This window comes from Mchenga conophoros, linkage group LG19 (genome assembly GCF_057382185.1).
Source record: "Mchenga conophoros isolate Kocher_MC1m ecotype Shallow Benthic linkage group LG19, M_conophoros_male_GT1.1, whole genome shotgun sequence".
Classification (NCBI taxonomy): domain Eukaryota; kingdom Metazoa; phylum Chordata; class Actinopteri; order Cichliformes; family Cichlidae; genus Mchenga; species Mchenga conophoros.
In genome coordinates, this window is record NC_140544.1 from 27,939,950 (window position 1) to 27,966,156 (window position 26,207).

Sequence of the window (26,207 nt, forward strand, 5' to 3'; positions counted from 1 at the left end):
AAGAAAGAAAGAAAGAAAGAAAGAAAGAAAGAAAGAAAGAAAGAAAGAAAGAAAGAAAGAAAGAAAGAAAGAAAGAAAGAAAGAAAGAAAGAAAGAAAGAAAGAAAGAAAGAAAGAAAGAAAGAAAGAAAGAAAGAAAGAAAGAAAGAAAGAAAGAAAGAAAGAAAGAAAATCCAAATTCTCCCGAACAAATGGGTCTGCCTTAAAAACCAAAATACAGCCTGATAACTTTCACCTATAGAGGTCGTGCGAAACAAATCAAGTCGAACTTCACTTCCAATATAAAAGAAAGAAAAAAAGTATTGCTATTTATTGAATACTTTCTCTCTTTTTAAACTGGGACGTAGAAACACTGAAATAAGAGGTCATGCATAAATAAACTAAAAATCAAGACACTTATATGTAATCAATTATCATCTAGCTTCTTAATGAGAGAAAGGTGAAGCCAGATACATCAGTAAAAAATATGGACACTCTAAGTGACTTAACAACAGTGATGGGAATAAAGGCGTTACAACTAACAGCGTTACTAACGGCATTACTTTTTTCAGTAACGAGTAATCTAACTAATTACTATTCCTATCGTTACAACGCCGTTACCGTTACTAACAAGAAAATGCGGAGCGGTCACGTTACTATTTTTCAACAAACAGACGGTTGAAGCTGTGTTTAGGTTACTGCACCTTATATCAGTTGCACGGAAGTAGCTGTAAGTAATCTGGACGCTACAGCTTTAAGTAGCTGCGCGTGCTCCTGCGGGTGGCAATCACTTTCTGCCCAACGATCACTTTTTTGCACAACACCTGGAGCTAAGGGGGCAAAAGAATCGCATGAGTGCTGCTGTTTAACTGAGGAAGAATAAAGTAGTCGTAGTCGGTAAGCCAATCACATGACCACTTCAAGATGACAAAGCAACAAGGTGATATTTTTAAATTTTGAATTTTTAAATTGTGTTGATAGGCCACGTAAAACCAGAGTCATGATAAACAATATATACATGGCGTTTTTTCCTCAATAGTTTTGTCAAGTTTACTGTCTAAGGACAGCGCTAGCAAGCACTCTGCTTATGACCAAAAAACGAAAACAAAAACCCACCCCTTTCGTGTTGGTGGAAAAATTCACAATGTCCACCAATCAAAAACTGATAGGGCAACCTGACATTTGGTTGTTTAGGAAGAGGGGGAAGTTTTAGGAGTGATGAGAGAGAGAGAGAGCAGAAAAAGAGAAAGAGAGCGAGTTTTGAGATGTGAGAGGTTTGTGACGCTTAACATGTTTGGAGTGTGTAGTTAATGTGTTGTCTCGTGTAGTTAGTGCGTAGTGTTGTGTGTGTGTGTCATAACAATGAGGTGACTGCTGTCTGCAGGTATCAGGCTGTGATGTTCTCCTTTATAGTGGACAGAAATTATTTTTTCGGAGTGGCACAAATAATTTGTGTGGCATCTTATTGAATGCAGAACAGCTGATTGTTCTGTAAATAGTTTGAAATGGTTATTTAAAAAAGGGTAAAAGGTAAATGGCTGCAAATAACTTTGTCTGCGAAACTTGTGCATATGATTTTAAAATTGACAATTTATATTAAAGTTATGAAATATGATTAAATAAACATGTTTGTGGTTGTTACAAAAAACTTTTCTACTTGGGATTTATGTTTTTTGTCTGATTTTGGATCAATTTTATTAATACAGTATGTCAAAATGAAAACATAACTGTAAATTCAAACACGTGAGGTTGTGCTGAAAACAATGATACCAAACAAGGCAAAGTAAATAGTTTTTAACGGTGAAATGTAGAGGAAACATCAAATGTAATGAAAAATGACCAATTATACCCTGGACCCCAGAGGGTTAATTTTTTTTTTAAAGTAACGCAATAGTTACTTTATAAGTAATTCATTACTTTTAGAATATTGTAACTCAGTTACCAACTCAGTTACTTTTTTGAAGAAATAATTAGTAACTATAATTAATTACTTTTTCAAAGTAACTTGCCCAACACTGCTTACCAATATAAATATCACTGAAAAATGATATGACATATATTAGTGGACATGCAAATGTCAGACTTTAATGTCAATTTTATTTCTATAGCACATTTGAATGCAACAAGGTTGAGCAAAGTGCTTTATAAGTTGGTCAAACCAAAAAAGATAAAACCGTAGATCGATCGAATTAATGGAATAAATATGGAATAAAAACAAACAAAAACAATAAAATGAGCTATATTGGTGGCGGGGTTAGCACAGAGAGACAGATAACCATTCACCATCCACAATCATAACATAAAAAAAACACATGGTACTCAAACTTAACCCAAGTTAAAAAAAAAAAAAAAAAAAAAGCGACCAGAGCAAAACAAAACACACAAGTAAAATATATGTGTCAAAAACAAAGACATAGCCTAACATATTAGAAAACCTAGCCTTATTGTAAGGCTGTATTTGTTGTTTGGTTAAAATGTAACTAGTTATAAAAACATTATAACTTGACTGACTTAAATTTCATAATTTCTAGAAGATTCTTTTGTCCTCAAATATAATGATTAAATAATAACAATTTAACGTATATATTTTGACAAATCTATTCTAAATCAATTTAAAAAAAAAAAAGAATGCATTTTTATTGTGAAGGACGCCGTTTGATCCTAACCGGAAGTGAGTGCGGTCTTCTTTGTCGTCGTAAAACATTTCATACCAGCGTTTCGGATCCACTTAGTGCCTGCGTTAACAAATGCAGCGATGCCCCTTTTTTATGGTCTTTCTCAGGTAACTTCAGCTACTGACTTAGTACACTGACTGCATCATGGTTAACCTCTGCTGTCTCTGCTGCGGTGAACTCCCTGAACCCCGCCCCCCTCCTCCGGGAGCAGCGCGGGACTCCCGCTCCGCACAGCAGCAACATCAGCAGCAGCAGCCTGCTGGCTCCGGCCCAGACGCCTCGGGGCTGAGGGGGCCACCAAAGGGGGGAGCGAACGGAGCGCTATTAGGAGCGAAGCAAGTGAATAAAAAGGAGTGAGCTTCCAGTTTCTCTCGGACATGCGAAAAAGTGCAGCATGCTCTCATCCGATCAGGACTCTGCGGAGGACGCGGCGGCCAGCGGTCTCAATGATGTTGATGGAGAAGAGGAGGAGGAGGACTCACCGGCTGAGAGTGATGTCCCGGAGGAGGTAAGAGCAGACAGATGTAGTCATTATTTTTTCTTCTCTGATAACTTCCAGAAAAGTAAGTAGTAGGTAATAAAGAGCCATATGTTCATTGTTCAAATGTAGGAGGAAAAGCCACACAAAACATGCGGTTTTGTTTCATTACTGCCTTTTTGGTGCCCCGTGCAGTCATCTCTGTGCCATCACTTTCACCTGCAGCCAAACAGCATCATTGCTTCTTGAAATGTCACAGCACACTCGAGTGATGTGGAAAAGTACTGTAACGACAAAAGCACAGATTATAGTCTTGCACAACACAAGTTTACATGCATGTGTCTGCATTAGTTCCTCCACGCCCTTGGTGTTTACTGTCATCGCGTAATTACTGTGCTTCTGTCTGCAGGGGGATGACTCTGACCACATTTCTGTGGTTGCAAACAACTTGTGCCTATTTTTCCCCTTACATTTCCTGAGTTCAGCTTCCTGTAAACTGTCTCCATGACCAAGGATCTAGCATATATGAGTCAGCTTTTCTTTTTTATTAAAGGGTAACCTTTTTCAGATGTCGCACCTATGATGTCTGCAGTCACAAGGCTTGGGCCGCTTCAAAGTCCGCCCTCTCTGGTTCACAAGAACCGAATCCCTCATTTGCTCCACAAATAACTCAGGTGGAACCGGCAGTGTAAGGCATCTCCACCCCTGTGGCAGTGCAGTAATGAATGGCTGGCTGTCAGGATAAATCCTTTCACTCCATAAAACACCAGAGGTAGTCAATGTGGAGGAATATCACCACGAGACAAAAACAAATTTAAGCATTTGAAATCAGGAATCTCAGATAATTGCTTGACAAAATGCAGTCAATTTAATTTCAGTAAATAGTCTGAGCTAAGGTTCTCTTTATGCACTCTGGAAGTTTTGACTGTTAGTGTTACTGATGAAATAGCATTCAGCCAGTGTGTTTGCTGAATAGGACTGTTTGACCGCTGCTCAGTTTTGCAAATGGGAGCACTTTATGTTTCTGTTTGGGCGCTCCGCTCCAAACCTCCCAGTGCTCCGCAGAGTGATGGATGGGTTTGTGACAAAGTGGTAACAAGAGAAGCTTTCAGGACATGTACTCAAGGGAGAGTGAAAAAAAAGTGGAAAAAAAGATACTTTTACCCTACTATTTCTTTGGGTAGCTAAAAGCTTTGAGATATATTTTATTCTTTACTAAGAACAGTATAGGCCAACTGCAAGTAGAATAAAATGGACATGTTCAAGAGAAGTACTGGTGCTTCATAACTGAAATTAACTGTGGTCCATCTATAAATTTTCTTAACTGCTTATCCTGTTCAGAGGTTGCGGAGGATGGAGTCTGTCTCAGCTGTTATGGGGCAAAATGAGGGCTGCAACCTGGACAAGCAGACACCTACGGCAAGTTTAGAATCACCCATTAACCTAACATGCAGGTTTCTGGAGGAAGTCAGAGTACACGGAGAACATACAGCTCCATGCAGCCTCACCCAGCTGGTGCATGTGAAGCCAGGACCTTCTTTGTGTGAGGAGACAGAGCTATGAGCCACTGTGAACCCACTGTGTTCAGTTACAGTCGACCTCTATTTACTTTAGCTGTAATTTAGCTGTTAATGCAACTAAAATGTGTTGTTTGGAGATGGAACAAACAAACTGCTTCCATTATTGATAACTGGTGGAACTTTGTTTTGCAAAATAGCATGAAAAAAGCTTGTATCCATGCCGACACTTCCATTAAGAGTCTTTCTTTCAGGAATAAATCTTGTTTCTCTCTCAACATCATGCAATACTTGATTTCTGCCACTTTATTTTTTACCTTTATTATGGTGATCTGACTTTTACGAATACACCTGACCTTACCTAAAAAGATCAGATGCTGTCTGCCGTTGTTATTTACATTTTTATCAGATTCTATCATAGTCATGTACACCATTGTTCTCTGTATGCTGCTGTTAAGCGGCTGTCTCTGTGCGCCCGCAGGCACAAACGTTTGTCTCCAGACTCAGAAGAGAATTAGAAAATAAGACTCTTTAATAAGCAGCCGCTATTATCCAGGAACAATCTACAGAAGGTGGTCCTCCACAGTAACCGGTGTAGGATCAAGAAAAAAGTTCCCTTGATCTGCTTAATTGCTCTCATAATTGCTCTTGTTTTTGATATGGTATTGCATATGATCCGGTTAACTCACTTGTACATGTTTTACTTACATTACAGTCCCTGCTGAATCCCAGTGTTCTTCCTTCAGTGTGATTTTCTCTGTGCTTAGGTAGGGAAAAAGCGCTTCGATTTATAGCTTAACCACTTTCATTTGCATTTCTGCTGCGAGCCTTAAAATCGCTGCCATGTTTAGCGGGTTCATTGCTTTAAGTGTGTTTTTTCATTACTCTCCCCTTCATTTCTTTTCCATCCCTTTCCCTCGCTCTCTCTTTCTCTCTGCAGCAGCGTCCAGTCAAGCAGTCCCTGGGTGCTTGCGTCTGTCGGGAGTCCCACTGGCGCTGCCTGGTGCTCTCCCTGCTCATGTACAGCTGCCTGGGTGCAGTGGCCTGGTGTAAGCTGACCCGGGTCACCAAGATAAGCTTCAACTCTGCCCTCACCTCCTCTTTAACATCCTCCTTTACCTCCTCCCTGCGGGGCGCCTCTGGGGTGGGCATCGGAGGACACGCTATGATCTACCACGACAGCCCCTGCTCGGACGGCCTCATCTACATCCCCCTGGCCTTCCTGCTCATGCTCTACGTGCTGTATATTGTGGAGTGCTGGCACTGCAGGGCCAGGAGCGAGCTGCAGTGCAAGGCAGACGTGGACAGCGTGTACGAGCGGGTGCTTCGGATGCAGCGGGCCCAGCCTTGCATATGGTGGAAAGCCATCAGTTACCATTTTGTCCGGCGGACACGACAGGTGACCCGGTATCGTAACGGGGATGCGTACACCACCACGCAGGTGTACCACGAGCGAGTCAACACTCACGTGGCCGAGGGCGAGTTTGACTACAGCCACTGTGGCATGAAGGATGTATCACGTGACCTTAGAGGCCTGGAGAGGCATCCAGCCATTCGCCTGCGCTTCACCAAGTGTTTCAGCTTCACCGAGGCGGGCCCAGAAAATGATTACCTCAGCCAGAGAGCCAGGTTCTTCTCTGAAATCGAAGGTTTGGATGATTACATGGAGGCTCGGGAGGGGATGCAGCTGAAGAATGTGGACTTCAGAGAAAACCTCTTAGCCTATGTAGACCCAGACAGCATGCCTTGGTACACTTCCCAGGTTGCCTTCTGGCTGGCAGCTCTGCTCATGCTTTCCTGGCCTCTAAGAGTGCTCACGGAGTACCGCACTGCTTACGTGCACTACCGCATCGAGAAACTGTTTGGGTTGGAGTACACCCACAGCAGCCCCTCCCCTCTAGATGAAGACAGGCCTGTGGGGAGAAATATTGGTTGCGTTATTCCCAGAGTTGACACGCTGGACAGCACTGAGATGGAGTGGCACATACGCTGCAATCGCCAGGTGATTCCCAGCTACTCTGAGGCGATGCTGTTAAACATGAGGACAGGGGCTTCTAATTCATTACAAGACACGTCTTCCTCTAACTGCCTTCTACTGGACAGCAGCCAGACTGCTGAGAGCTACGGAGCGCTCCAAAGCCAGGACGACTGCGAGCAGTGCAGCGAGCTGAGCGGACAAGGAGCTGGAGGAGGCAGGAGGAGGACGATCACCAGCTCCAGCTGCTCCTCCATCCTGTCCTGCCGCGGAGCGCTGTTCCACTCGCACCTCTCCTTGGACACTTCTCGCTTTTCCCTCTGCCGCATGTACGGCTCCCATCGAGGGAGTCGCAGCAGCAATCTGACGGAGCCCTGCTGCGCGGACGAGCAGTGCTGCCGGTCGGACTCCAGCCAGCTGGCGCTCAGCAACAGTCCACCAACGTACAGAGACGCACACTTCTTTCCTGTTCTCATTGTGCACCGGTCCGAGGGCAGCGAAGGCGGGAGGGAAGTGAGGCGCTACTATGTACGGAGGGGGTCATCCTGTGTGGAGACGGCCTTGTGAGACAGTGGTAAATACCAGATATGATGGAGGGTATGGTGGGGTTCATTGCTATGTGGATCAAATATGCACTTTTAGCAAGTTTCACAGTAAAAAGAAATTAAAACAAAAGGAAACCAAGAGTGTTAATTTATTTATTTTGAAAAAAGTTACAGATAGCGATAGCACTGAACTTCATCCACATCCTGTTGCTACACCAGGGAGTCTTATCTTGGAATTTTCATGTCTTTGCTGCATGATCTGCGCATCCTGCTAATTTCATCATCTGTCATTTGCAGAAATATTTTCATTGTGTGTGTGTGTGTGTGTGTGTGTGTGTGTGTGTGTGTGTGTGTGTGTGTGTGTGTGTGTGTGGGTGGGTGAGGTACCTTTATGGTTACAGAGCGTTGATCCATTCAGAGGCACATGTAAGAAAAAGAGGTAAAATTTAAAAAGTTGCATGTTGTTGCAGACCATTTGAAAAATTAAGACACGCCAGGTTGAAGCCAAAGACTTTTTTTAATGTTATTTTTTATTGAGACCTAGAAAAAAACAATGTGGAACATGTGAACTGAAGACCGTGATGTGAATGTCTAAGTGAAAACAATAAAGGTGTCAAAATGTCTAAAATCCCAATGAATGTTATCACTAATAAAATGACTTTTTAATAAACTGTAACAAATATTATAACATGTGTGTCTGTGGGGCCCTCAAAGCACAAGATGAGAAAGAAAGGAGACAAAACAAGGAAACAAGATCTGAGTTAAGTTTTTTTTTTTTTCTCTGATCACATTGATCCAAAGCGACAATGTCACACACTCTCAGACTCACAGCTCACTGTTACGTCTCCTGTCCTTAACTGCAAGGGCACAAACTCTAAAGATAGAGTTGGGACTTCACTTCAAATAACACCAGAGGGACGAGTGGTACAAATGAAGCATATATTGATACAAAAATAAATTCAGCATGCCTTTTAGACTGGAGAGTTCATTTTCTGAATAGCAAGCTAAGTTTTTGATTCACTCTACTTTAAATTCACCCAGTCTTATTAGCATAGTAAGTAACTGCGCATTGTTAGAGACTTCAAAATGTTTTTCTAGAAGAATTTCTAGTAAAATTTGGGGTTCTAAGACTAAGATCTTTAACTGAGGAGAAAGATTTGATCCTTTTAAACTGGAAGTTATCAATCCTTTTATCTCATTCAACTCATGCAACTTATTGTAACAATTGGTGGATTCCCCCCCCCCCCCCCCCCCAAAAAAGAAAATGTTTAAATAGTGACATTCTTATTATCAAATGAACAATTTTTTTCTTTCATCTGCCTACTACAAAGCACCGTTGGTAATACTCCGTTTTCCACTTATTTTCAGAGGAGATTTTCTATTTTGAAGATTGTTACACATCAATATTATTCAATTAATATTAACCAGATTAATGTTTATAAACAAATTTACAATTTTAATGTAAAACCATTCTAAATTTGCACACTACAAATTGTAGTTTGAAAAACACAAGGCCACTTAATATTTTATTTCATTTTATTTTATGTCAGGCATTTACATAATTTGCAAAAAGTCATTAGTAGGCTATATAAAATAACCTATATGTGTTATAGAGAGATCTTTGTTAAAATTATTATCATCTGAGAGGCTGATATTAGTTATTTGCCGATATATCTGTATCAGTATTTATAAGGGCCAAATAAATATGTTATTAGTATTGATGTTGCATAGTTTGTCCACTAGTGGCCACTCACACAACTGGAGGAAGGAACACATAAGCTGAAGTAACCAGTGATTTGTTGTGACAATAAAACCATTTTTAAATTCATTTTTATATTATCTTATTGAGGACTCATGAGTAATCTGTTTATGTTTAGTGTGTCTAAACACTGGCGGATCGCTTTTTAAAATCCCGAAAATATCAGCTAGTCTTAAAGATCCTGTACCAGTCAGGCGCTAGAAATTATAGGAATTTTGCGTTATACTTTGGCCGGAGTAATACAATAAATAAATATGGGCATTAATACCAAATCTGTAAAAATAATAAGTATTCATATCAAAGTATAAAATATTTGTAAAACCCAAGTAAAACTAAACATTTTCAAACAATAAAAACTACAAACTCCCAAACAAAAAGTCAAAACAAAATAAAAACTAGTAAGATAATATAAAAGTATAATAACTCATATTGGAAGATTAGAAAAAACTTTGGATGGCCTTAATTTTTACTTTTATATTCTGATCATAGGGTAGGAATTTGTTGTACAAAACACTAAAAAAATAAGAATTAAAGCACTTCTTAAGTCAAACTGGAGTACCTAATGAAGTGGTCGGTATGTGTACATGTTTATCGCGGGCTTGGTCTCGCGCCTCCCTGACGTCACTTCCCTATACACGCGAGGTTTGTGCTAACGGCAGCTAACAAACCAACTGACAGCCGAGAACGTTCACTGAGCTCTGTAGCTTAGTCAAATTAATGCGAGGAAAACCCAAGTGACTATCCCCGCGGTAGATGCCGGCTCATTTTTTCGTCAGCGGTTTAAATGCAGCTGCGGCTCTGTGAAAAAGGCTGGTCTGTTGTTGACATCCATAACGAGCACGGATGTGTCGCCAGCCTAACCACAAACGCTTCGAGCTAGCCTAACTTTCTCACGGAAGTTTTCCACCTGGTATGCTTTTCAAGCATTTGCTCACTGTAACGCGGCGTTAGGCCGGACTTAAGTCTGTTACTTAAGAGATTGCGATGAAGCTCCAGTGTGATGTCGAGGTGGTGAATCGGATGCTGCCGACGTTTGGGATGAAAAGTCGAGGCAAAGGGACAAGAGCAGTGCTCTCTATTGGAAAGCATTTGGACAAGACGACTCAGCGCAGCAACATCTACTTGATGATCTGCACAGCCAAAGACAGAGCCGGATCAAAGTACAAGGTATTTTACTCCTTACTTTAAAAGCTATTGTACAGCAAGTACTATCTGTTCAGTCTGGAGCTAATGTTTATCTCTGGGTGTGGTGCGTCTGTTTTTATTTGGTCCCTAAAGTAAGCAAATTACAAGATGATTAAAGCTAATTATTTTATTTAATTTACTCAATTTTTCAAAGTACATTTTAAGACCAGAAACGTGTAATTTAGTTCTTCTGGCGTCTGTTTGTTATGTCATGGATGGCATGAGAAGTGAAGTGACGCTATCCCATCATGCCTTGCTTTTCAGACACTCAGGGGGAAAAAGTAAATAAATATATAATGAAACCCAACGGCACGGCTCTAAAAAGTTAATAACTTACTAAATCGTGAAAACTATCAGTTGATCCGGCGACTCAGCATTGTTTAGAATATTTAATAAAGTAAAATATACTTGAAATGTTACGGTGTTGTGCCAAAAAGTGATCGCTGATGTTTATGTGTTTTTAAAATCTAATATCTTTCCTTAAGTTGATGAGTAGACTATAGTCAACTGGATTTAGTAAGGGGGTATATATAAAATAGAGAAATTACCTGTTTTGCTGCTCTCTTTATGACTCTGTTCTGTATTATAGTGGCCACCTACGATATCTTTATAGAACTAGTATGTTATATTTGTTACAATTTCTGCTCTCCTCTTGTTTAGACCTGTTTTGGTAAAAGGCATTTTTAATGTCAGTGACACTTTTTACCTGGATAAATGAAAGATATAGAAAAGCCACTTTGCCAAAAACATATGACATAATTTTTGACTCAAAGTGTATTTATATCATTAATGAGAGATATGTTTTAGATGTGTTTGACAGATTACACCCTAACAAGTCATTTAAGACAGTTTTAATACCAGTAATCTTTTTTTTCGCAAATACCAGAAAACCACTGCCTGTGCTGTTTATTGGTCAGTGAGAACACACAGACCTTTTCTTTTCATTTTCAAGCTCCAGCAGCTAATATATTAATCATTTAGTTTATTGATCTATGACCAGTTTTCATAGTGAGTTAAAGATTGGATCATTTTTCAAATAGAAATTCACTAGTTCCTGTGCACACACACTAAATGATATTTAAGAAAAAGAAAAAAAATTTCCCAAATTTACCTAAAGAACAAACATCAGGAAAATCTCACTGGAAAGTACTGCTGGAGTTAATCAGATCTGCCTTTTAAAATATTCATTATTTTTCCAATAGTGACCTAAACTGGAAACCCTCGTCATATTGTTTTCATTTTGTCAGCCTCTGATGTAAACGTTTGCAGCTGTTGTCACCTAGCTGTTGAATGTTGAAATTCAGTATTCCAGTCTTAACTTGCTTGATGCACCACCGCCCTGAAGTTGTGTAATGTTTTTTCCCACCGCTGAAATTTGACCATTTATTTCTCTTCTAGCTAAAAGGCAACATAGAGAAGTTCTTCACTTGGTTTGTGGAGGAAGGCAAGGCCACTGTGAGATTAAAGGAACCTGCTGTTGACATTTGCTTGAGCAAGGTATGACATAGAGCACACCGTGACTGCAGTCTTAGTAAGGAGTATACAACTGAAGACCCTGAATTAAATTAGAAGATGTATGTACATTACAAGAGTGAAACAAATTGTTTTGCATTAACTAACTGTCCAATTCCACTGTTACATGGTTGTTTATTGAGCTTTTAGTCAGCTAGTTAATAAAAGTTTGACTGTAACATGTAATTTTTACATTGTTTTTACATTTCTCACAGCAGAGTGATGTATTTTATGAGGATGTTTAAACTGTAATATTAGAAAAATACACAAAACCTGCTTCAGCCGCCTAAGCAGTCTTGTTTGAGTCTGTGTAATAGGAAAACTCAGAGGACAGAAGACACTTTGTTTGATTAACAGGCTGTTGTTGGATGTGCCTGGAATAGTCTTAGCCTTATTCTTTTAGTTGGTGTTCAGATTTCTGAGAACACTGAAGAATGAATATAAACACAGAATTCAAGCCAGCAAGTAGGCTTAGCTTACTTCCCTGTCATAGGATCATGTCACTGTATTAAAGCCCCCTCCCCGCTCACTAAGTACCTTGCTAAGAGTCTAATTTTGCATTGTAGTGCTGGCCCTTGGAATGGTTGTTCTCTTTGTCTGTCCTGGAAAAAGAACTTTATGTTCTCTGACTCATTTGTCAACCACAGACACACACACACACACACACACATACACACGTCAGTTTCAACCCCAGTTCATGCCATAGCAGAGAGCTTAGATGACTTATTGTTTGTTTTTCTTATGTTGCACAGCCCTCCGAGGTGTTTAACGCGTCACACTCTTAGAAAGCACACAGCTTCTCACAGGCTTTTAAATTGAGCAGGTAAACATGGAGAAATGTGTAAACCAAACCTCGGTTAACCTGCTTGGCCACAGTTTTGTAAACATTCTACTTCTCCTACAGTAAATGGATTAAATTACCTGTCAGTGCACTGTACAGGTGCACAAACCTGTCTCCAACTCCTCTATTTTCTATCCAACCGACAATCTCTCACTCCCAGCTGCATATAGTCCATCCTGTTCATTCAAAAGAAGTATGTCAGAGCATTCTAGGTCAGGGAATCTGGGTTAGATATTTCAGTGAATCTAGTCATGCACCACAGCGACCTTTGAGGAGCCGTGAAACTGCTGTTTCCTGTTAATCCACTGATCCAGAGTAACTGTATTTATCTATCTCTAGGCCGACTCCAACAGCTTGAAGAACTTTCTCTCGGCGGCTCGTCTGGCAGACAGAGGGAGTGACACGAGCAGCCTTCCTCTGTCCACACTGACTCCTGTTCGCGCCAGAGACGTAGAGCAGCCCAAGAAGAAGCTCGCTATCGTCTCCAAGAAGGATTACCCACTCACCTCCAACTTCCCTCACTCCCTGGAGCAGCTGCAGGTGTCGTACTGCAAACTGTCACGCGTGGACATGCGAATGCTTTCACTCAAAGGTAAATTGATAAATAAAATAAGTGAGTCAAGTTGGTTAAAGGTACCATGTCTCCTTGTCTATGCAAATCCAATAATAAATAGTTGGGTGTAGCTCCAAGTCACACATGGGGAAAAAGCCATTTCAAGACCCCAGACTCCTAAAAAGTGAAAATTTGTGTGTCAGAGTAGACTCTGCTCTCTAAGTTGAGGTGTTTCTGTTTGATTTTTTTCAGCTCTGCGCAAGCTAGACCTCAGTAACAACCATATCAAGAAACTTCCTGCCACCATCGGTGACCTCAGCTGTCTTTCCGAACTCATCCTTCACAATAACCACCTGGAAGCCTTCAGCGAGGCACTCTGTCTGTCCACCCTCCAGCGGACCCTCCAACACCTGGACCTCAGCCAGAATCGCTTACAGACGCTCCCTGCTCAGTTCTGCCAGCTCAGAGAACTCGTGAACCTTAAACTGGACGATAACGCACTCCTGTGTTTGCCGTTCCACATCGGCCGACTCTCAAAGCTGAGGTTCCTGTCCGCGGCACACAACCAGCTGACTGTACTGCCCGGTGACTTCCGCAAGCTGAGTCTAGAGAACCTGGACTTGTTCGGAAATCCATTCATCCAGCCCAACCCTCTGGACCACAAAATGCAGCTTACATTCCCACTTCCACTTCAGGAGTTGGCCTCCAGAGCCGTGGCCAATCTCAGGTTAGATTTACATGCTGCTCTGCATCCAGTTTAGACCTCACTGTGGTTCTCTAGCAAGTATAAAACTCATTAATCCTTTATTCTTTCTGTCACTTTACAGAATCCCATATGGACCTCACCTTATCCCTGCTCACTTGTGTCGGGACCTCAAAATAGCCAAGACCTGTTACTGCGGTTGCATCTGCATCAGTTTCTACATCAAGACTGCAGTGAGCATGAACCTCCACCAAGTCTCTCACACAGTTGTGCTGGTGGATGACATGGGAGGCACAGACGCACCGGTGGAGCAGCACTTCTGCTCGCTTTCCTGCTACTCCGAATTCTTAGACAACTCCCTCCAGAGAGGAACCAGATGAGGACGGAGACCTATTTGATCGAAAAACATTGCCGCCTAGAAACCTCTGTGCACGCGCATGTGTGCGCTGCAGTAGGTAGCATTGTGGGATACAGTCTAAGAGTACGTGAAGAGGAAGCTGCAGTGGTAAATGGCTTTGCCGTAGTTTCCTTATGCTGCCTTTGTGTGAAAAGACAATATTAAGTTTGTTGTGTTTTTAAAAAGAGCTTCAAGCTGTTTGTTATATGCTTACATTTATGTTCTGAGGCAGTTTCCGTTTATCAAAATGGGCTCTGAGACAAGCATGAATATGTTACCTCTTGCTCCATCTGAAACAGAGTGGCACTTACTGTACGTTATGATAGCAGGCAGCACAAAACCTTGTGCTGCTGGCAAGTCTCTTAACAGTATTTTTTTTTTTTTCTTCCTTGTGTTTAAAGAGACTGCAGGTTCACCCACTGACCTACTTCCATCAGACAGGGGAATTACAAGATTAGATAAATTTCCTGAAAACAGTGCCTCAGGGTCAATGACTAACAACCAAAGGGAGGTGCTTTTTACTGTGCAAATGACCCACAATTTTTACATATGTGAAAGATTAAATAAAAGTATTCATTGTCATGTCTTAAGTACTTTATTCTGTTGGATCCAAATGATTTATTCCCCATTTTTGTCACAAGTTTGCATGAAATCAGCAAAAAAGGAACGTCAGGTTTTTAAAAATTACGAGCAATGTTTCTGCATCCTTCACAGCACCATCAGTCCAGCTCGTACATTAGAGTGTTTAGGAAGGTGAACCCAGCTGATGATGTATGATCACTGATTACTATCTCATTTCCATCCTTATCAATTTCCCTCAGTAATACAGGTGGAGGCTTGTTACGTTGTAAGACTGGTGAGATTTGCTCCGTCTGCAGGTCATCTTCATCCATTTCCTGCTTTGCTGAGCCTACAGTGACGTCTTCAGAGCAGAAGGTGACCCGCTGGCCCGATTCTCCTCCGCTTGATGTCTTCACGTTACGTGTTGGATGCGTATCCTTGGACTTCACAACCCTCTCAGAAGTGTCGCACTCATCCATAGCTGTTTTTCTGGCTTCGTCACTGGATGTCTGGTTCTGAAATGCTGCATCTTGTTCCATCTGGCACAAAATTGATGAAAGAAGAGGAGAGAAAAATCAGTAGTTTGTAGAAACTTGTACCAACAAACTGAATTTTACAATTGATCTCACCTGCGCCTTTCCTGCTACATTTGCTTTTTTCTTTTCAGTCTTCTCTTGGATATCTGAAGGTTTCATTTTGGATGCCTCCTCCAAACTAGAGGCCAGATTTACATCTTCCTCTCTTATTGCACCATGGGATTGTTCAGTGGAGATTAAAATGTGCTGATTTTCAATCACAAGGCCCTCATCATCAGCCACTGGGCCTCTTTTCAGGGCAAAAGCTTCACACAGAGTATCATCATCCTCTGCTGCTCTGTCGCATCCACCTTCACTTGACTTCTCATCTTCATTCTGATTACCTTGTTTTGCCCATTGCTTCTCCTCTTTTAATTTGTCCTCCTCCTGCGCTTTTCTGCCTTCGTGACCTTCAGTTACTGTTTCCTCCTCCACATGTTCCTGGCCCTTCTTCCATTTTGCCTCATCTGCACCGATCGCCTCTTCCCTAATTTGTTCTCCTTTCTCTTGAACTCCGTCTTCCTCTTTTTCACTATTTTCCCCCCCTTTCTCCTGCATGGGATTTTCAGTTTGTCTTTCTTCCTTTAATTCAGCCCCTTTCTGTAGCTCCTGCTCCCTCTTCTCCCCTTCCCTGTTTTTCTGTTTGTCTTCTTCTTCAACCTCACTTTTGTCCTCCTCGCTCTCATCACAACTTGCACTCTTATTGTTGGCCATTGCTGGCCCTTCAAATAAATCAGGAGGCAAATTATGAGGAAGAACAGGCAGGGTGACGATGAGCTGTCCTCTCTGTTTGTTGAACTTGGCCTCTCCTTTGTCTTCATCCACGGGGTAGGCTAAATGTAGTTCCAATCTGTAGGCTGGTTTCTTGGTCTCCAGCAGCAGTTGCTTCTCTTTTACTTCAAGGCTTGTGTCTTTGACAGATTTTAGAAGAGGCAAATCAACAGTCACCACAATCTCTTTGGGCCTGGGGCTTTGGGCTGAGTCTCTAGAGCATCTAAAGTCCTGGAGATCAATAAGTGATCGATACTTTACTGTATAGTTCGGCTTGGTTGGCTCTCTGGTTTTCAGTAAGCTTTGAGGTTTAGAATCAGTACTGTTTTTTGTTGTTCTTGGTGCCTCTGTGGGCTTTGATTGTGTGCTCGGTCTTTCTTCATCTGGGTATGGAAAGGCAAGGGGGTCTGGAGGGTCTGAAGACTCCTTGGCTTTGAATCCAGGTATGGCTTTTCTTATAACACAGGGCTGTGGGGTGCCTTTGTATTTTGTTTTCATTTCTCTCATGTTCTTTTTGTCCAGAGTCACTTTAAAAGTGCCCTGGATTCCCTGGATAGCTATACTGTCCACCATTTCCAGAAAGCTCTTGTTTTTGCTTGCCATGCGGGTAGTGTCAGGGTGGAAAACAACATCATAAATCATCATTTTGTTACCTTTAGGATCTGTGTCCTGCCTCCCAGGGTGCAGACTGTGAGGCAAGGACCAACACTGACCTCTGCGGCCATTCTCCGACACAACCCACTTAGATGAAGGCTTCCCAACTTTATCACTGGCGCAAATGTTGATGAAACATTTCTGCTTGCCGTCCACGCTGGTTTTGATGGCCCTAAACGGTTCCGGGTGGATAAACTCGACGGTGTTGCCTCGCTCCTGCTCCAGGATTTTGATCCCTTCTTCGTACATTTTCCTGTTCTCGGGGTCTGATATTTCTTGGGTGTAATCCCGGAGCATTTCCCGGAATTTCTCGTCTTTGAAAGCTTTCGTAAACCTGTCGACTTCATACGCTGTCAAGTTGAGCTCTTTGAGCTTCTCCCCGAGCTCCATGCTGACACTGGGAGAACAGAAGCGCTAAGCTGAACGTAGCTCGGAGGACAGAAAATGGCCTCAAATTTCCGTGACTTTTAATCTTTGGATAAAATAAAGAGGTGAAATTCAAAACACATTTATCACCTGGTCTTACTAATGTGAAAGATACGCGATATATTTTTCTTCTTTAGGTCCAATAATAGACGGTCCAGCGACAGTGTAGCGGAAGCAACAGTTGTGTTGATGTAACTATAGCAACGACAGACCGGCGCAACCAAAAATACCGACTGATAGCCCACCCCCCCCCCCCCTTTTTTTTTTTTTTACGGATTAAAGGTTAAAATCCAATAATAAACAATAATAAATGTCGTCATTTAACGAATGAATACCAAAAAAAATTTAATATGAATGAGAATATGAGACACTTTTAAATCCCATATTTGGGAAATTATTTTGTTAGAGCAGGTGAAGTCATGATGAAATGTGCTAATAATATTAATATCATTATTATTTTATTATCTTTTTATTACTGTGTTACACAATGTGACAGCATGCGGTATCAAAGGCTCGCTATATCTGTCTTAATCAGTGTATTCAGTTTGTTGATGCCACAAGTTCCAACTATGGCAAAGTGCACTGCCTTCCCATCATTTTGCTTCACGTGTACATGTTGAAGGACCTCAGCTTCCTTAGGAAACTCAATGTGGACACTACTCTTCTTATAACAGCCTTTGTGCTGTTCTTTCAGTTCAGTCTGTTGTCAATGTAGACACCCTGGTACTCATCCAGTGTGCTGATGTCCTTGTGCTGAAATGTGCACCGTCTCTCTGATGTTATTTCCATTCAGAAGCTGATGATTCTTGCCAGACCACTCTATCCAACCAATGTGGAAGTATAAGAGTATTTCTGTACATGGCACGACTTGGAGTTGTACTGGAAGGCTCAGGTGTAGAAGGTGAACATGGATGGAGACAGCACACGCTCCCTGTAGAGTCCCCGTACTGCACATCACCAAATCAGACAGAGAAGGTAGTCAGAGATGGTAGATATGTTTTCTGATATTACTACCAATTCACTCCCAAATCTCTTAAACCCAGGTTTGTAACAAAATTGTGTGCAAGCGAGTGACTCTGAATAGGGTTCATAGGCACAGGGTGTTACCTAAAAACACACTGGAAGAGACTTCATCAAAGAAACACCAGATGGACTTTAGTATTAGAGCATTGCAGAAAACATTTCAAAGTTACATTAAAAAATTCCACTAAACTGCTGACCTTAAATGTGTAACAACGTAACGAAATTGCAAAATTTTATTTTAGGTTACAAAACAACATTTACGTGTGTCAAGGTTTGTCTTCCTATTCTCTTCTACAATGAAAAATTCCACAAACATGCCACTGCTACAGTTTTTTAAACAAATGTTTTCCTGACCTTTAATAGTTTAGTCTTTACTGTCATTTCAGAAAAATCTTAATTAACATTTTGATCATTTTTAAAATATGATCTGTTCGGAACTGTGATTAAGGAGACATTGTATAGTAGATACAATTGGTCCCAACAATAACTCCCAGTAATACCTAAAATCTAGTCATTAGAGCATGCCACCTAATCACAACCTATGAATTAAACAAACTCTATTAATTAAAGCTTTAAGCAAATAAATTTGAATAAAATGCATAGTACAAATAATCAATTAGCTACCCTTGAACTCTATACAGTATACTTTTTAATTTCTACTCATTATGTTATCATGTTAATGATGACATAATGGGTAGGCCGCTATTTGTGAAATATCCTTTTTTTTCTTCTTGTTTTCTTGTTTTTTGTTTTTATATTCCGGGCGTGTTTTTTCCATCGTTGCAAGCAATAACATTACACAGTCCCACCAGCAGGTGTCTCCGTAGACCACAGTTCAGGTGGAACTCAGCCAGTTAGTATATCGGTTAGTAAGGCAAATGGGCGGGTGTGCGAGCGAGAGAGGTGATTGGTCGCACCCCCAGCAGTTCCTGTTCCTCACTGTGTGATTGGAAGGGGTGGACTGTTACTAGGTATGGGACCACTGCTTATGAAACTGCGTGTGTGTGAGAGAGAAAGCGGCATCACAAAGAGACAGTACATCTTTATGATTCATAAAAAAATAAAGTTCTAACAGTTTCTCAGAACTTTGCACGAAAAAAGGTCAGGCATGTGACTTTATTCTAAACACCAGTCCACATATGCTAAATACACCAGGGACATTATAATGAACTTAGTAGAGTATTATGCAAGAGCTGTAACTCGTGCCCTCCTTGCTCCCATGTGACAGATCTGAATGTGCTCAAATATGCTTCTAATGAACTCCAATACAGAACAACCAACTTGCCTGTCTGTTCTGACTCATCTGGCTCTGTCTCTGAGCTAATGAACAGGACGCGATGTTCCCAGATGGATTTGCCAAAAGAGCTTTTATAACACCCAGAAAAAAAATCATTCAACCAGCAGGAAGCTACCCACAGGCCAGTCAGCACATTTGAAAGAACATGAGTGAGCTTCAGTTGAGGGCGGTGGCGGTAGTGGGAGTCAGCATGACACACACACACACACACACACACACACACACACACAGGATGTGGGCAGGCACCACTTTTGTGTATTTGTGCGTGAGATGACTGGGAAAGATTGCTGACTTCATCTTGATCCCACACATGATTTTTTTCATTTTTAGAATATGGGAAAGGTCACAAGACTCACAATCACGACTCATTTACCCTTGTTTTTTATTACAAATATGTATTAAATAATATGAAAAGGTAGACAGGGAGATACAATCAAGGTATAATTATGGTACTGATGATTACTATTCATATGTACATTTCTTTTCACCCATCCCCCCCCAAAATGTGACAAATTCATTTCATAGTACAACAAACAACACATTCACATACACGTACATGAATATCAACACAAACAAAGGAGAGGTGCAGAAGGTGAAATGTATAAGACAAAACTTCATACAAAGGCTTTGGCAAGAGTGCATACATATAATCACAATTATATAAACAAAGAATCTTTTAGAGAAAATATGTGTACAAATGAGCAGTAGAGCAGGAAGAGAGTCCAGTGCATGATTTCTTTTTCATTCCCATGATTCAAAAGAACAGCAGTCCCATGTGCTTGACTGCTTCCTGTGTGTCCCTCTGGTATCTTGGGAGTGGGTCGGGTGGCAGGTTGTTCATTGTTTAGTTTGAGCCAACAGGTACCAGCATGCTTAGCGCTGCAATGCCAGACTTCGAGGGAGGGATTTTTCCTGTGGCCATTTTGTTCAAACTCCTGACGTCAGCCTGCCAGGAGGGAATTTTCTTTGTGGTCATGTGGCGGCGGGCGTGTTTGGTCAGGTGATCGCTGCGCATGAACCGCCGGTCACACACGGGACACACAAACTTCTTCTCGCCAGTGTGCGTACGCCTGTGACGGGAGAGCTCGTCTGAGCGGGCGAACCTCTTATCACACCCGTCCCAGCTGCAGCTGAAGGGCTTCTCACCTAAGGGAGGACCAAGTGAAGAAAACAAGTGAGTCACATTGTAGTCATAAAAACTTGACACATAACTGAGCTTGGCTTACAATAAAACAATGAGCTCACTCTCTTTCCCGACAAGAATAACAAGGTTGGAGAAGGAATGTTTTACAAACAGGATGCAACACTCATTTTCAGTCCACATTCTCACAAGCAACTCTGAAGGCAGTAAACCCCCCACCTGTGTGTGTTCGAAGATGAGCTTTGAGGTGTGAGCTCTTGAAGTAGGTCTTCCTGCAGCCTGGGAAGTTGCAGACATAGTTCCTCCTGCGGGAAAAATCCATCTTTGTGGCTGTTGTGGTGCTGCTGGGTCCTGTTGACAAGTACACAGGGGCTGGGGCCAGAGGTAGTAGCTTGGTGTTGCCCAGGGTCATGACAGTCTGAGGGCAGTGGGTACCCTGAGAGACGGATGACTGAGGGAGGACCAGCATCACTGTGCCTTGGGGCACTGAGGAGCCCACAATCAGGGACTGCTGGACAGGGGGGTTGTTAGCTGAGGTGGGTTGGGGGAGGATGGGTGTGGCAGCAGCCCGAATGCCAGAATTGGATGTCTGAACCGCACTGGGGATGAAGGCTGAGATTATACCCGATTGGCTGCTGACAGGGAACATCTGGCAGATGATTTGAGGGCTTGCAACTGGAGGAGGGGACACAGTTGTGGGAACAGGGGGAGAGGGTGGGCTATTTTGCGGTTGGCTGTTGACAGGAGTTAGGGTGGGGACACTGTCCAAACAGGATTTGGGGGGACTGGGTGGCTGCTCTGTTTTTGAAGGTATGAGAGAAGCAGGAGGGGATGGAGGTGTGGTTATCTGCTCTGTGTTTGTGATGCACTGCTGCTCCTGCTGCTGGGAGACCATTGTAGTAGCTGTTACCATGTCCCTAGCTTTCTCTGGATTGGGGGCCACTGGAATGTGGTGCTGGCAGAGGGTTCTATCCGCAGTGTGGCGGATCACGCTTGTCGCCATTGCTTTGCAGGGCTGTGTGAGGGGGAGAGAGGGGGTCTTTTCAGCAACGGTTGCCAGGACAAGTTGCTGTGTGGATGCGACCAAGCCAGAACTTGACTGCGACGCGGTGCCTGATGATGTTTCAACAAAGCTGGGACTGTGGGGCGGGGTCATACACTGCAAAGAGACAGTCAGAGAGTTAAAAAGTGCATCTACTGTCTCTAGTTGCATAAGAACCTACATTTGCAGTGATAAGCATCACAGGTGGCAAGAAGATAAGACATAAGAATAACCATCATAATGAGCTATAAAACAGTGATTTTTATGACCCTGCCTCTGCAAGAAGGAACTCTGCCTGACAGTCAAACACCTAACTGTAACAAGGTTTTTCTTGTTGTAGCAATTGTCAGCTGCCCCAACCTCATATCATTAACACTTATGCATCACAAGGTCAAACCTTTCAGTCCTTTTAGTTCAAACTATGATGAAGAAATGCTGCAGTGGTGGTGCCCATATGTTGGTGCTATATGATATGTCTTACCAGGGAGGAGAAGGACACAAAGTCCTTTGGGGGGTCTGGAAGTTCTGATGGTGGGAGGGAGTCGCCGGAGTCTGAAGCTGGGGTTAGGGGTCTTGGTTTGCAGGTCTTTGGCTTTGGTTTTGGCTTTTTGCGGCTAAAGAAAAGATCTGTGCTCCAACAGCTCATGCACACCAGAGCCTCCGCTGCTTCCAGGTCAGTGTACTCCAGACCAGAGCAGTCGAAACCCAATCCACTAGAGTCAGAGTGCTCGCTGTCATGCCTCCTTCTCTTTACATTAACCTCACAGGCATCCATATTCTCAGTCTGGGGGGGGTGGAGAAAATTAAATTACATTTCTGTGTTCAGGTCACTGACAACACACGTACAAACACACAAAGCTATTTTCCACGCCTATTCCACATTATGTTTATTCAGCTTTTCTCCGATCGCGCTTAGAAGGAGACATTTTTTTATTCTATGAACCCGAATGGAACAAAAAAAAAAAAAATTCTATTTCCAGTTATCATCTGCTCAGTCACTCTTCCTGTACCTGAAGTTCCCGGGCCAAAAAGGAGAGGGTGCTGGTGACTACACCCCACCCCATGCACTGCCTCTGGCCCGAAGCCAGGACACCTCCCATGACCAAATATAGACCAAACAGTGACGTGCTGCCGAGATGAGCCATGTGAAATCCCCATAAAGCGGGTTTGCATCAGGAAGTAGGCTTGTCACGTTCCAACTTTTATTATATATTTTTCACAGTAAACAAAGCATATTAGTAATTCTCCACAGAAATACACCCGGACTAAAAAAAATTGACAGCGACAGAGTTGCGCGTGTCGTTGCGTGATATTTTTTTATTTTTCTTATTTTATTTAAGGTTGAATAAAATGCTAAAAATAGTGTTCATGTTAAATATGTTTTTTGTGGCACTATTGCAAAGTTAATTAGACAAAAAATTATAATAAATATACTTTTTTTAAAATGTCGAATTAAGCTTTTCATTTATGTAAGTGCTGAAATGTCAAAGTAAACAAGTGGACGTTAAAAGAATTGAAGTGAAAACAAACAAAAATGTTGCGTAAAGCTAAAGTGACAGTTTAATAAAATTGCCTTACCTCGAGTGAGTCCATTTCGTTGAATTTTCGCGATGGCACTGAGGAATAAAATATTTTGATATCGCGTTTTTGTTTCTGAAGCCAGTTTAGAACAAAGAGACGGCGGTTGCCAGAGCTGCTGCCTGTTCCGATAGGGTTGAGGTCGTCTTTTCTCTGACTGGCTCCCTTTTCTCTCAGCTGTGTGTGTAAAACGTGGGGGGTGAAAAGGAGGAGGGGGAAGGGGAAAAAAAAAAAAGAATAACAAAACTCACAACACGCAAAGGCGGGTGGCAACACTCCACCAATCACGAGCGTGCGTGTGAAGAGCTTCAGCCAATGGGAGAGCAAAAAGCGCGTGAACAGTGCGTGCTCGCTGGACGGTTGGAGGAAACAGGGTGCGTGGTCGTTGGTGGGCGTGGTCACAGGAGTCAGCAGTGTCAGGGTAAACCCGATGAACTGCCATCCGCCAAACTAGGCGAAAGGTCGTTTCAGTGTATGCTGCATTCATGGGCTGTAGGAATAATCTCTCGGAAATCTCACATAACATTAATTTGGAGCTTAAGCACAATGTATGTCCTGGAGAATGGTAAATCGGATTCATTTTAGTATATGTTAGAGTAATATATTATAAGACAAGAATGAAAAACAATGGCCAATAAATGTTCATAAGTGATGACTGGTGATTAAAAATTATTATTTTTATTAGATCTACCTTTCACAGTCTAAACATTTCATCAGACATTTTTAAATATTCAAATAATAGCCGCTATCTCTCTCTTCTTTTTGATATTAAATAAGAAATTGCAGTGAACCCTCTTATATGAAGTTTTAACTGTATTTTTTTCTGCTTTTTTGTGATGCTGTACGATATGTTTTTTAATAATCTAAAATAGAATGAATAATACAGCAAAAAGTCCACGTCTAGTTGATTATTTTTGAAAAGCATTTGCAATAGCTCATAAGCAAGCAAACATTTGAATTTGTAGTTAACTATCTAGAAAAACATTTCAGTAGGCATATTAAAAAAAAGCTTTAAAAAAGCACCGATTTAATTGTGCTTTATACTCAGCTGATTTGACTGAATTTATGGAAATGGGTCTATCTGAGAAAGGTAGCGAAGTCATTTTTACCAGCTTTTCCCACAATACCTTGAATGCAACACGACTGCCTGCCGAAACGCGGGGTTCTGTCTCCCGCGCTCGTGTGTTTTGTTTTGTTCTGCTGTTTTTCAAGGTGTTTATGTCGTTTTCTTGCAGCTGTTAAGCAATTGATTACGTATCAAATTCACGTTTTATAACACAATGATACTCAGCCAAGTTTCCTAAAGCTTGTTGTTGCGATCTTTAACTTTGTTGCCAGAAATAATGTATCACTCCCATGTTTCAGTTTTTCCCCCTCCACTGTAAACTAGGCCATCCAGGAAAACACACCAATTCACTGTCAGTCATGTTTTCCTGTTTTGTTTTTTTTGTCATAATCCTCGAGCCTTCTTTTGTCTTATTGGGTATTTTATTTTTATTGAACATCTTCATACATATGAAGACATGCTATGGCTTAAAATAATTCAAGTCTCCACAGGGCAGTACATGCTTATTTGTCCTGTATGTAGGGCAAAGGGCTTTCTGTGTTATGCATTGTGCTTCTGACTCTAAATATGTTCTGAAAGCTTTATGTAAGTGTGTGCTGCATGTTTTTCCTGTGTCCTATTGTCTGACCATTTGTATGAGCACATCTACATGTAAGAGAAACCAAACTGGTCCTGACCTACATGTGCTGTTAGTTACATCATCACCAACTGTATTTGGACAAAAGGGGGAAAAATGTGTCAGAACTTCTAACAAACTTCTGGAAACCACAATATGAAAAAAAGTAAAAATCAGTGCTTTAAAAGCATTTTCTTGTTGTTGTTTTTATTTTTAGTATAATCACAAACTTTGAAAGGAATAGCAGGTCCACTGTGATTGTTATGATTACCATTGTATTTTATATTTTATTTCTTGTCATTGGTGCTTATACAATAAGAATCTGAACACAGTTTACCTAACTGTTAAGGTGCTGCTTGCTTGCAGCAGGGAGGGGAGTAGCAGGTGTGTCGGCTCAGCCTTGGCAGCGCATGGCTGCTAAGGAGGGCCTGGTCTCGGTATGACTCACATAAGCATGACCTCAGGGAGCATTGAGGGCTTTGGAGCTGCGGTAATGCAGTTTCATTGCCAGCTGTTAGAGAGAAGAGAGGGGAAGAGGGAGGAGCTGCTAAGAAAACCAGTTAGCATGCAGGCATGACAAGCAGCCGGGTCTTACGACAGCAGCCTGTTTGTGGGCCAGTTCACTTCATCTTACTTAAGGGAATCTGGAGGAAAGGTTATGCTGGCCCTATCTGGGCCTCTGCATGCACAACTCCCCTGTCCAACCCCCCCCACCTCAGCAACTCCTGGACCGGAGTCAGGAAATGGGGGAGTTGCCCCAGTGAGGTTAAATATATCACCAGGGGCCACATTTCACTAAGAGCCTCTGAACTTTGACACCCATCCACAGAGAAGGGTTTCTTGTCTAAAAATGTAAAATATCATAAATATCACTCACATTAATCCAAATTTATTCATCTGTTTGCTAAAATATGAGGGTGTGCGCATTCATAACTTCTCTATAAACAAACTTAGCACGATCTCAATTCATTTTTATGGACCTGAATTCAAAGTGAAGCCTGCAAATATGTGGCAAGATTGTTTACCTCCCAGTTAAAGAAGACATGCACAACCAGTTTGTAGTTCTTGCTGTCCTTTGCAGAGCTACGTTGTTGTTTGCAGATCATTGTTGCAGCTCGAATGTTGCAACCCTTGGCAACACTTGCACGGTTTCCTGATAGTCACACACGCTAATGCTAATATTACTCAGAGTGCTTTGTGGGCTCATAGAAACACTGTCCAGCAGTTGCTCCTTTTCACCATAACTACAAACTGGCATCTGGGTGAAAGGACACAATACATAACTACATGGCTGATAAGGAACATTTGCAGTATGTGTTGAAAATGATGAATTACACAC

General features: G+C 41.8%; 4 protein-coding genes across 7 annotated transcripts; 2 read left to right on the forward strand and 2 right to left on the reverse strand.

Moving 5' to 3' along the window:
- Positions 1-125: 125 nt before the first annotated feature.
- Positions 126-8,313, forward strand: LOC146552473 (transmembrane protein 151B). Of its 3 annotated transcripts, XM_085257758.1 has the most exons (3): positions 3,026-3,161; positions 5,364-5,415; positions 5,589-8,313. In XM_085257758.1, the coding sequence occupies exon 3, from the start codon at positions 5,667-5,669 to the stop codon at positions 7,188-7,190; it is 1,524 nt and encodes a 507-aa protein (XP_085113884.1). In that variant the 5' UTR covers positions 3,026-3,161; positions 5,364-5,415; positions 5,589-5,666; the 3' UTR covers positions 7,191-8,313. The 3 variants fall into 3 exon arrangements, with proteins under 3 accessions (XP_085113883.1, XP_085113884.1, XP_085113885.1); XM_085257757.1 differs by lacking the exon at positions 5,364-5,415 and having other exon boundaries at positions 126-3,161; XM_085257759.1 differs by having other exon boundaries at positions 3,112-3,161; positions 4,473-8,313.
- Positions 8,314-9,553: 1,240 nt separating this feature from the next.
- Positions 9,554-14,711, forward strand: lrr1 (leucine rich repeat protein 1). Of its 2 annotated transcripts, XR_014889968.1 has the most exons (6): positions 9,554-10,094; positions 11,511-11,609; positions 12,805-13,057; positions 13,271-13,745; positions 13,846-14,226; positions 14,520-14,711. XR_014889968.1 is itself a non-coding variant. In XM_085257424.1 (5 exons), the coding sequence occupies exons 1-5, from the start codon at positions 9,912-9,914 to the stop codon at positions 14,099-14,101; spliced, it is 1,266 nt and encodes a 421-aa protein (XP_085113550.1). In that variant the 5' UTR covers positions 9,554-9,911; the 3' UTR covers positions 14,102-14,711. The 2 variants fall into 2 exon arrangements, 1 of the variants encoding a protein (XP_085113550.1); XM_085257424.1 differs by having other exon boundaries at positions 13,846-14,711.
- An 80-nt stretch (positions 14,712-14,791) lies between these two features.
- dnaaf2 (dynein axonemal assembly factor 2) lies at positions 14,792-17,297 on the reverse strand. Its single transcript, XM_085257423.1, has 2 exons — positions 15,309-17,297; positions 14,792-15,218 (listed from the first exon to the last, which is right to left on the reverse strand). Exons 1-2 carry the CDS (start codon positions 17,067-17,069, stop codon positions 14,838-14,840), a joined length of 2,142 nt encoding a protein of 713 aa, XP_085113549.1. The 5' UTR covers positions 17,070-17,297; the 3' UTR covers positions 14,792-14,837.
- Positions 17,298-19,790: 2,493 nt separating this feature from the next.
- On the reverse strand, positions 19,791-23,374 carry LOC146552476 (Krueppel-like factor 11). Its single transcript, XM_085257697.1, has 4 exons — positions 23,187-23,374; positions 22,090-22,392; positions 20,786-21,725; positions 19,791-20,571 (listed from the first exon to the last, which is right to left on the reverse strand). The coding sequence occupies exons 1-4, from the start codon at positions 23,199-23,201 to the stop codon at positions 20,270-20,272; spliced, it is 1,560 nt and encodes a 519-aa protein (XP_085113823.1). The 5' UTR covers positions 23,202-23,374; the 3' UTR covers positions 19,791-20,269.
- Between the last annotated feature and the right edge of the window lie 2,833 nt (positions 23,375-26,207).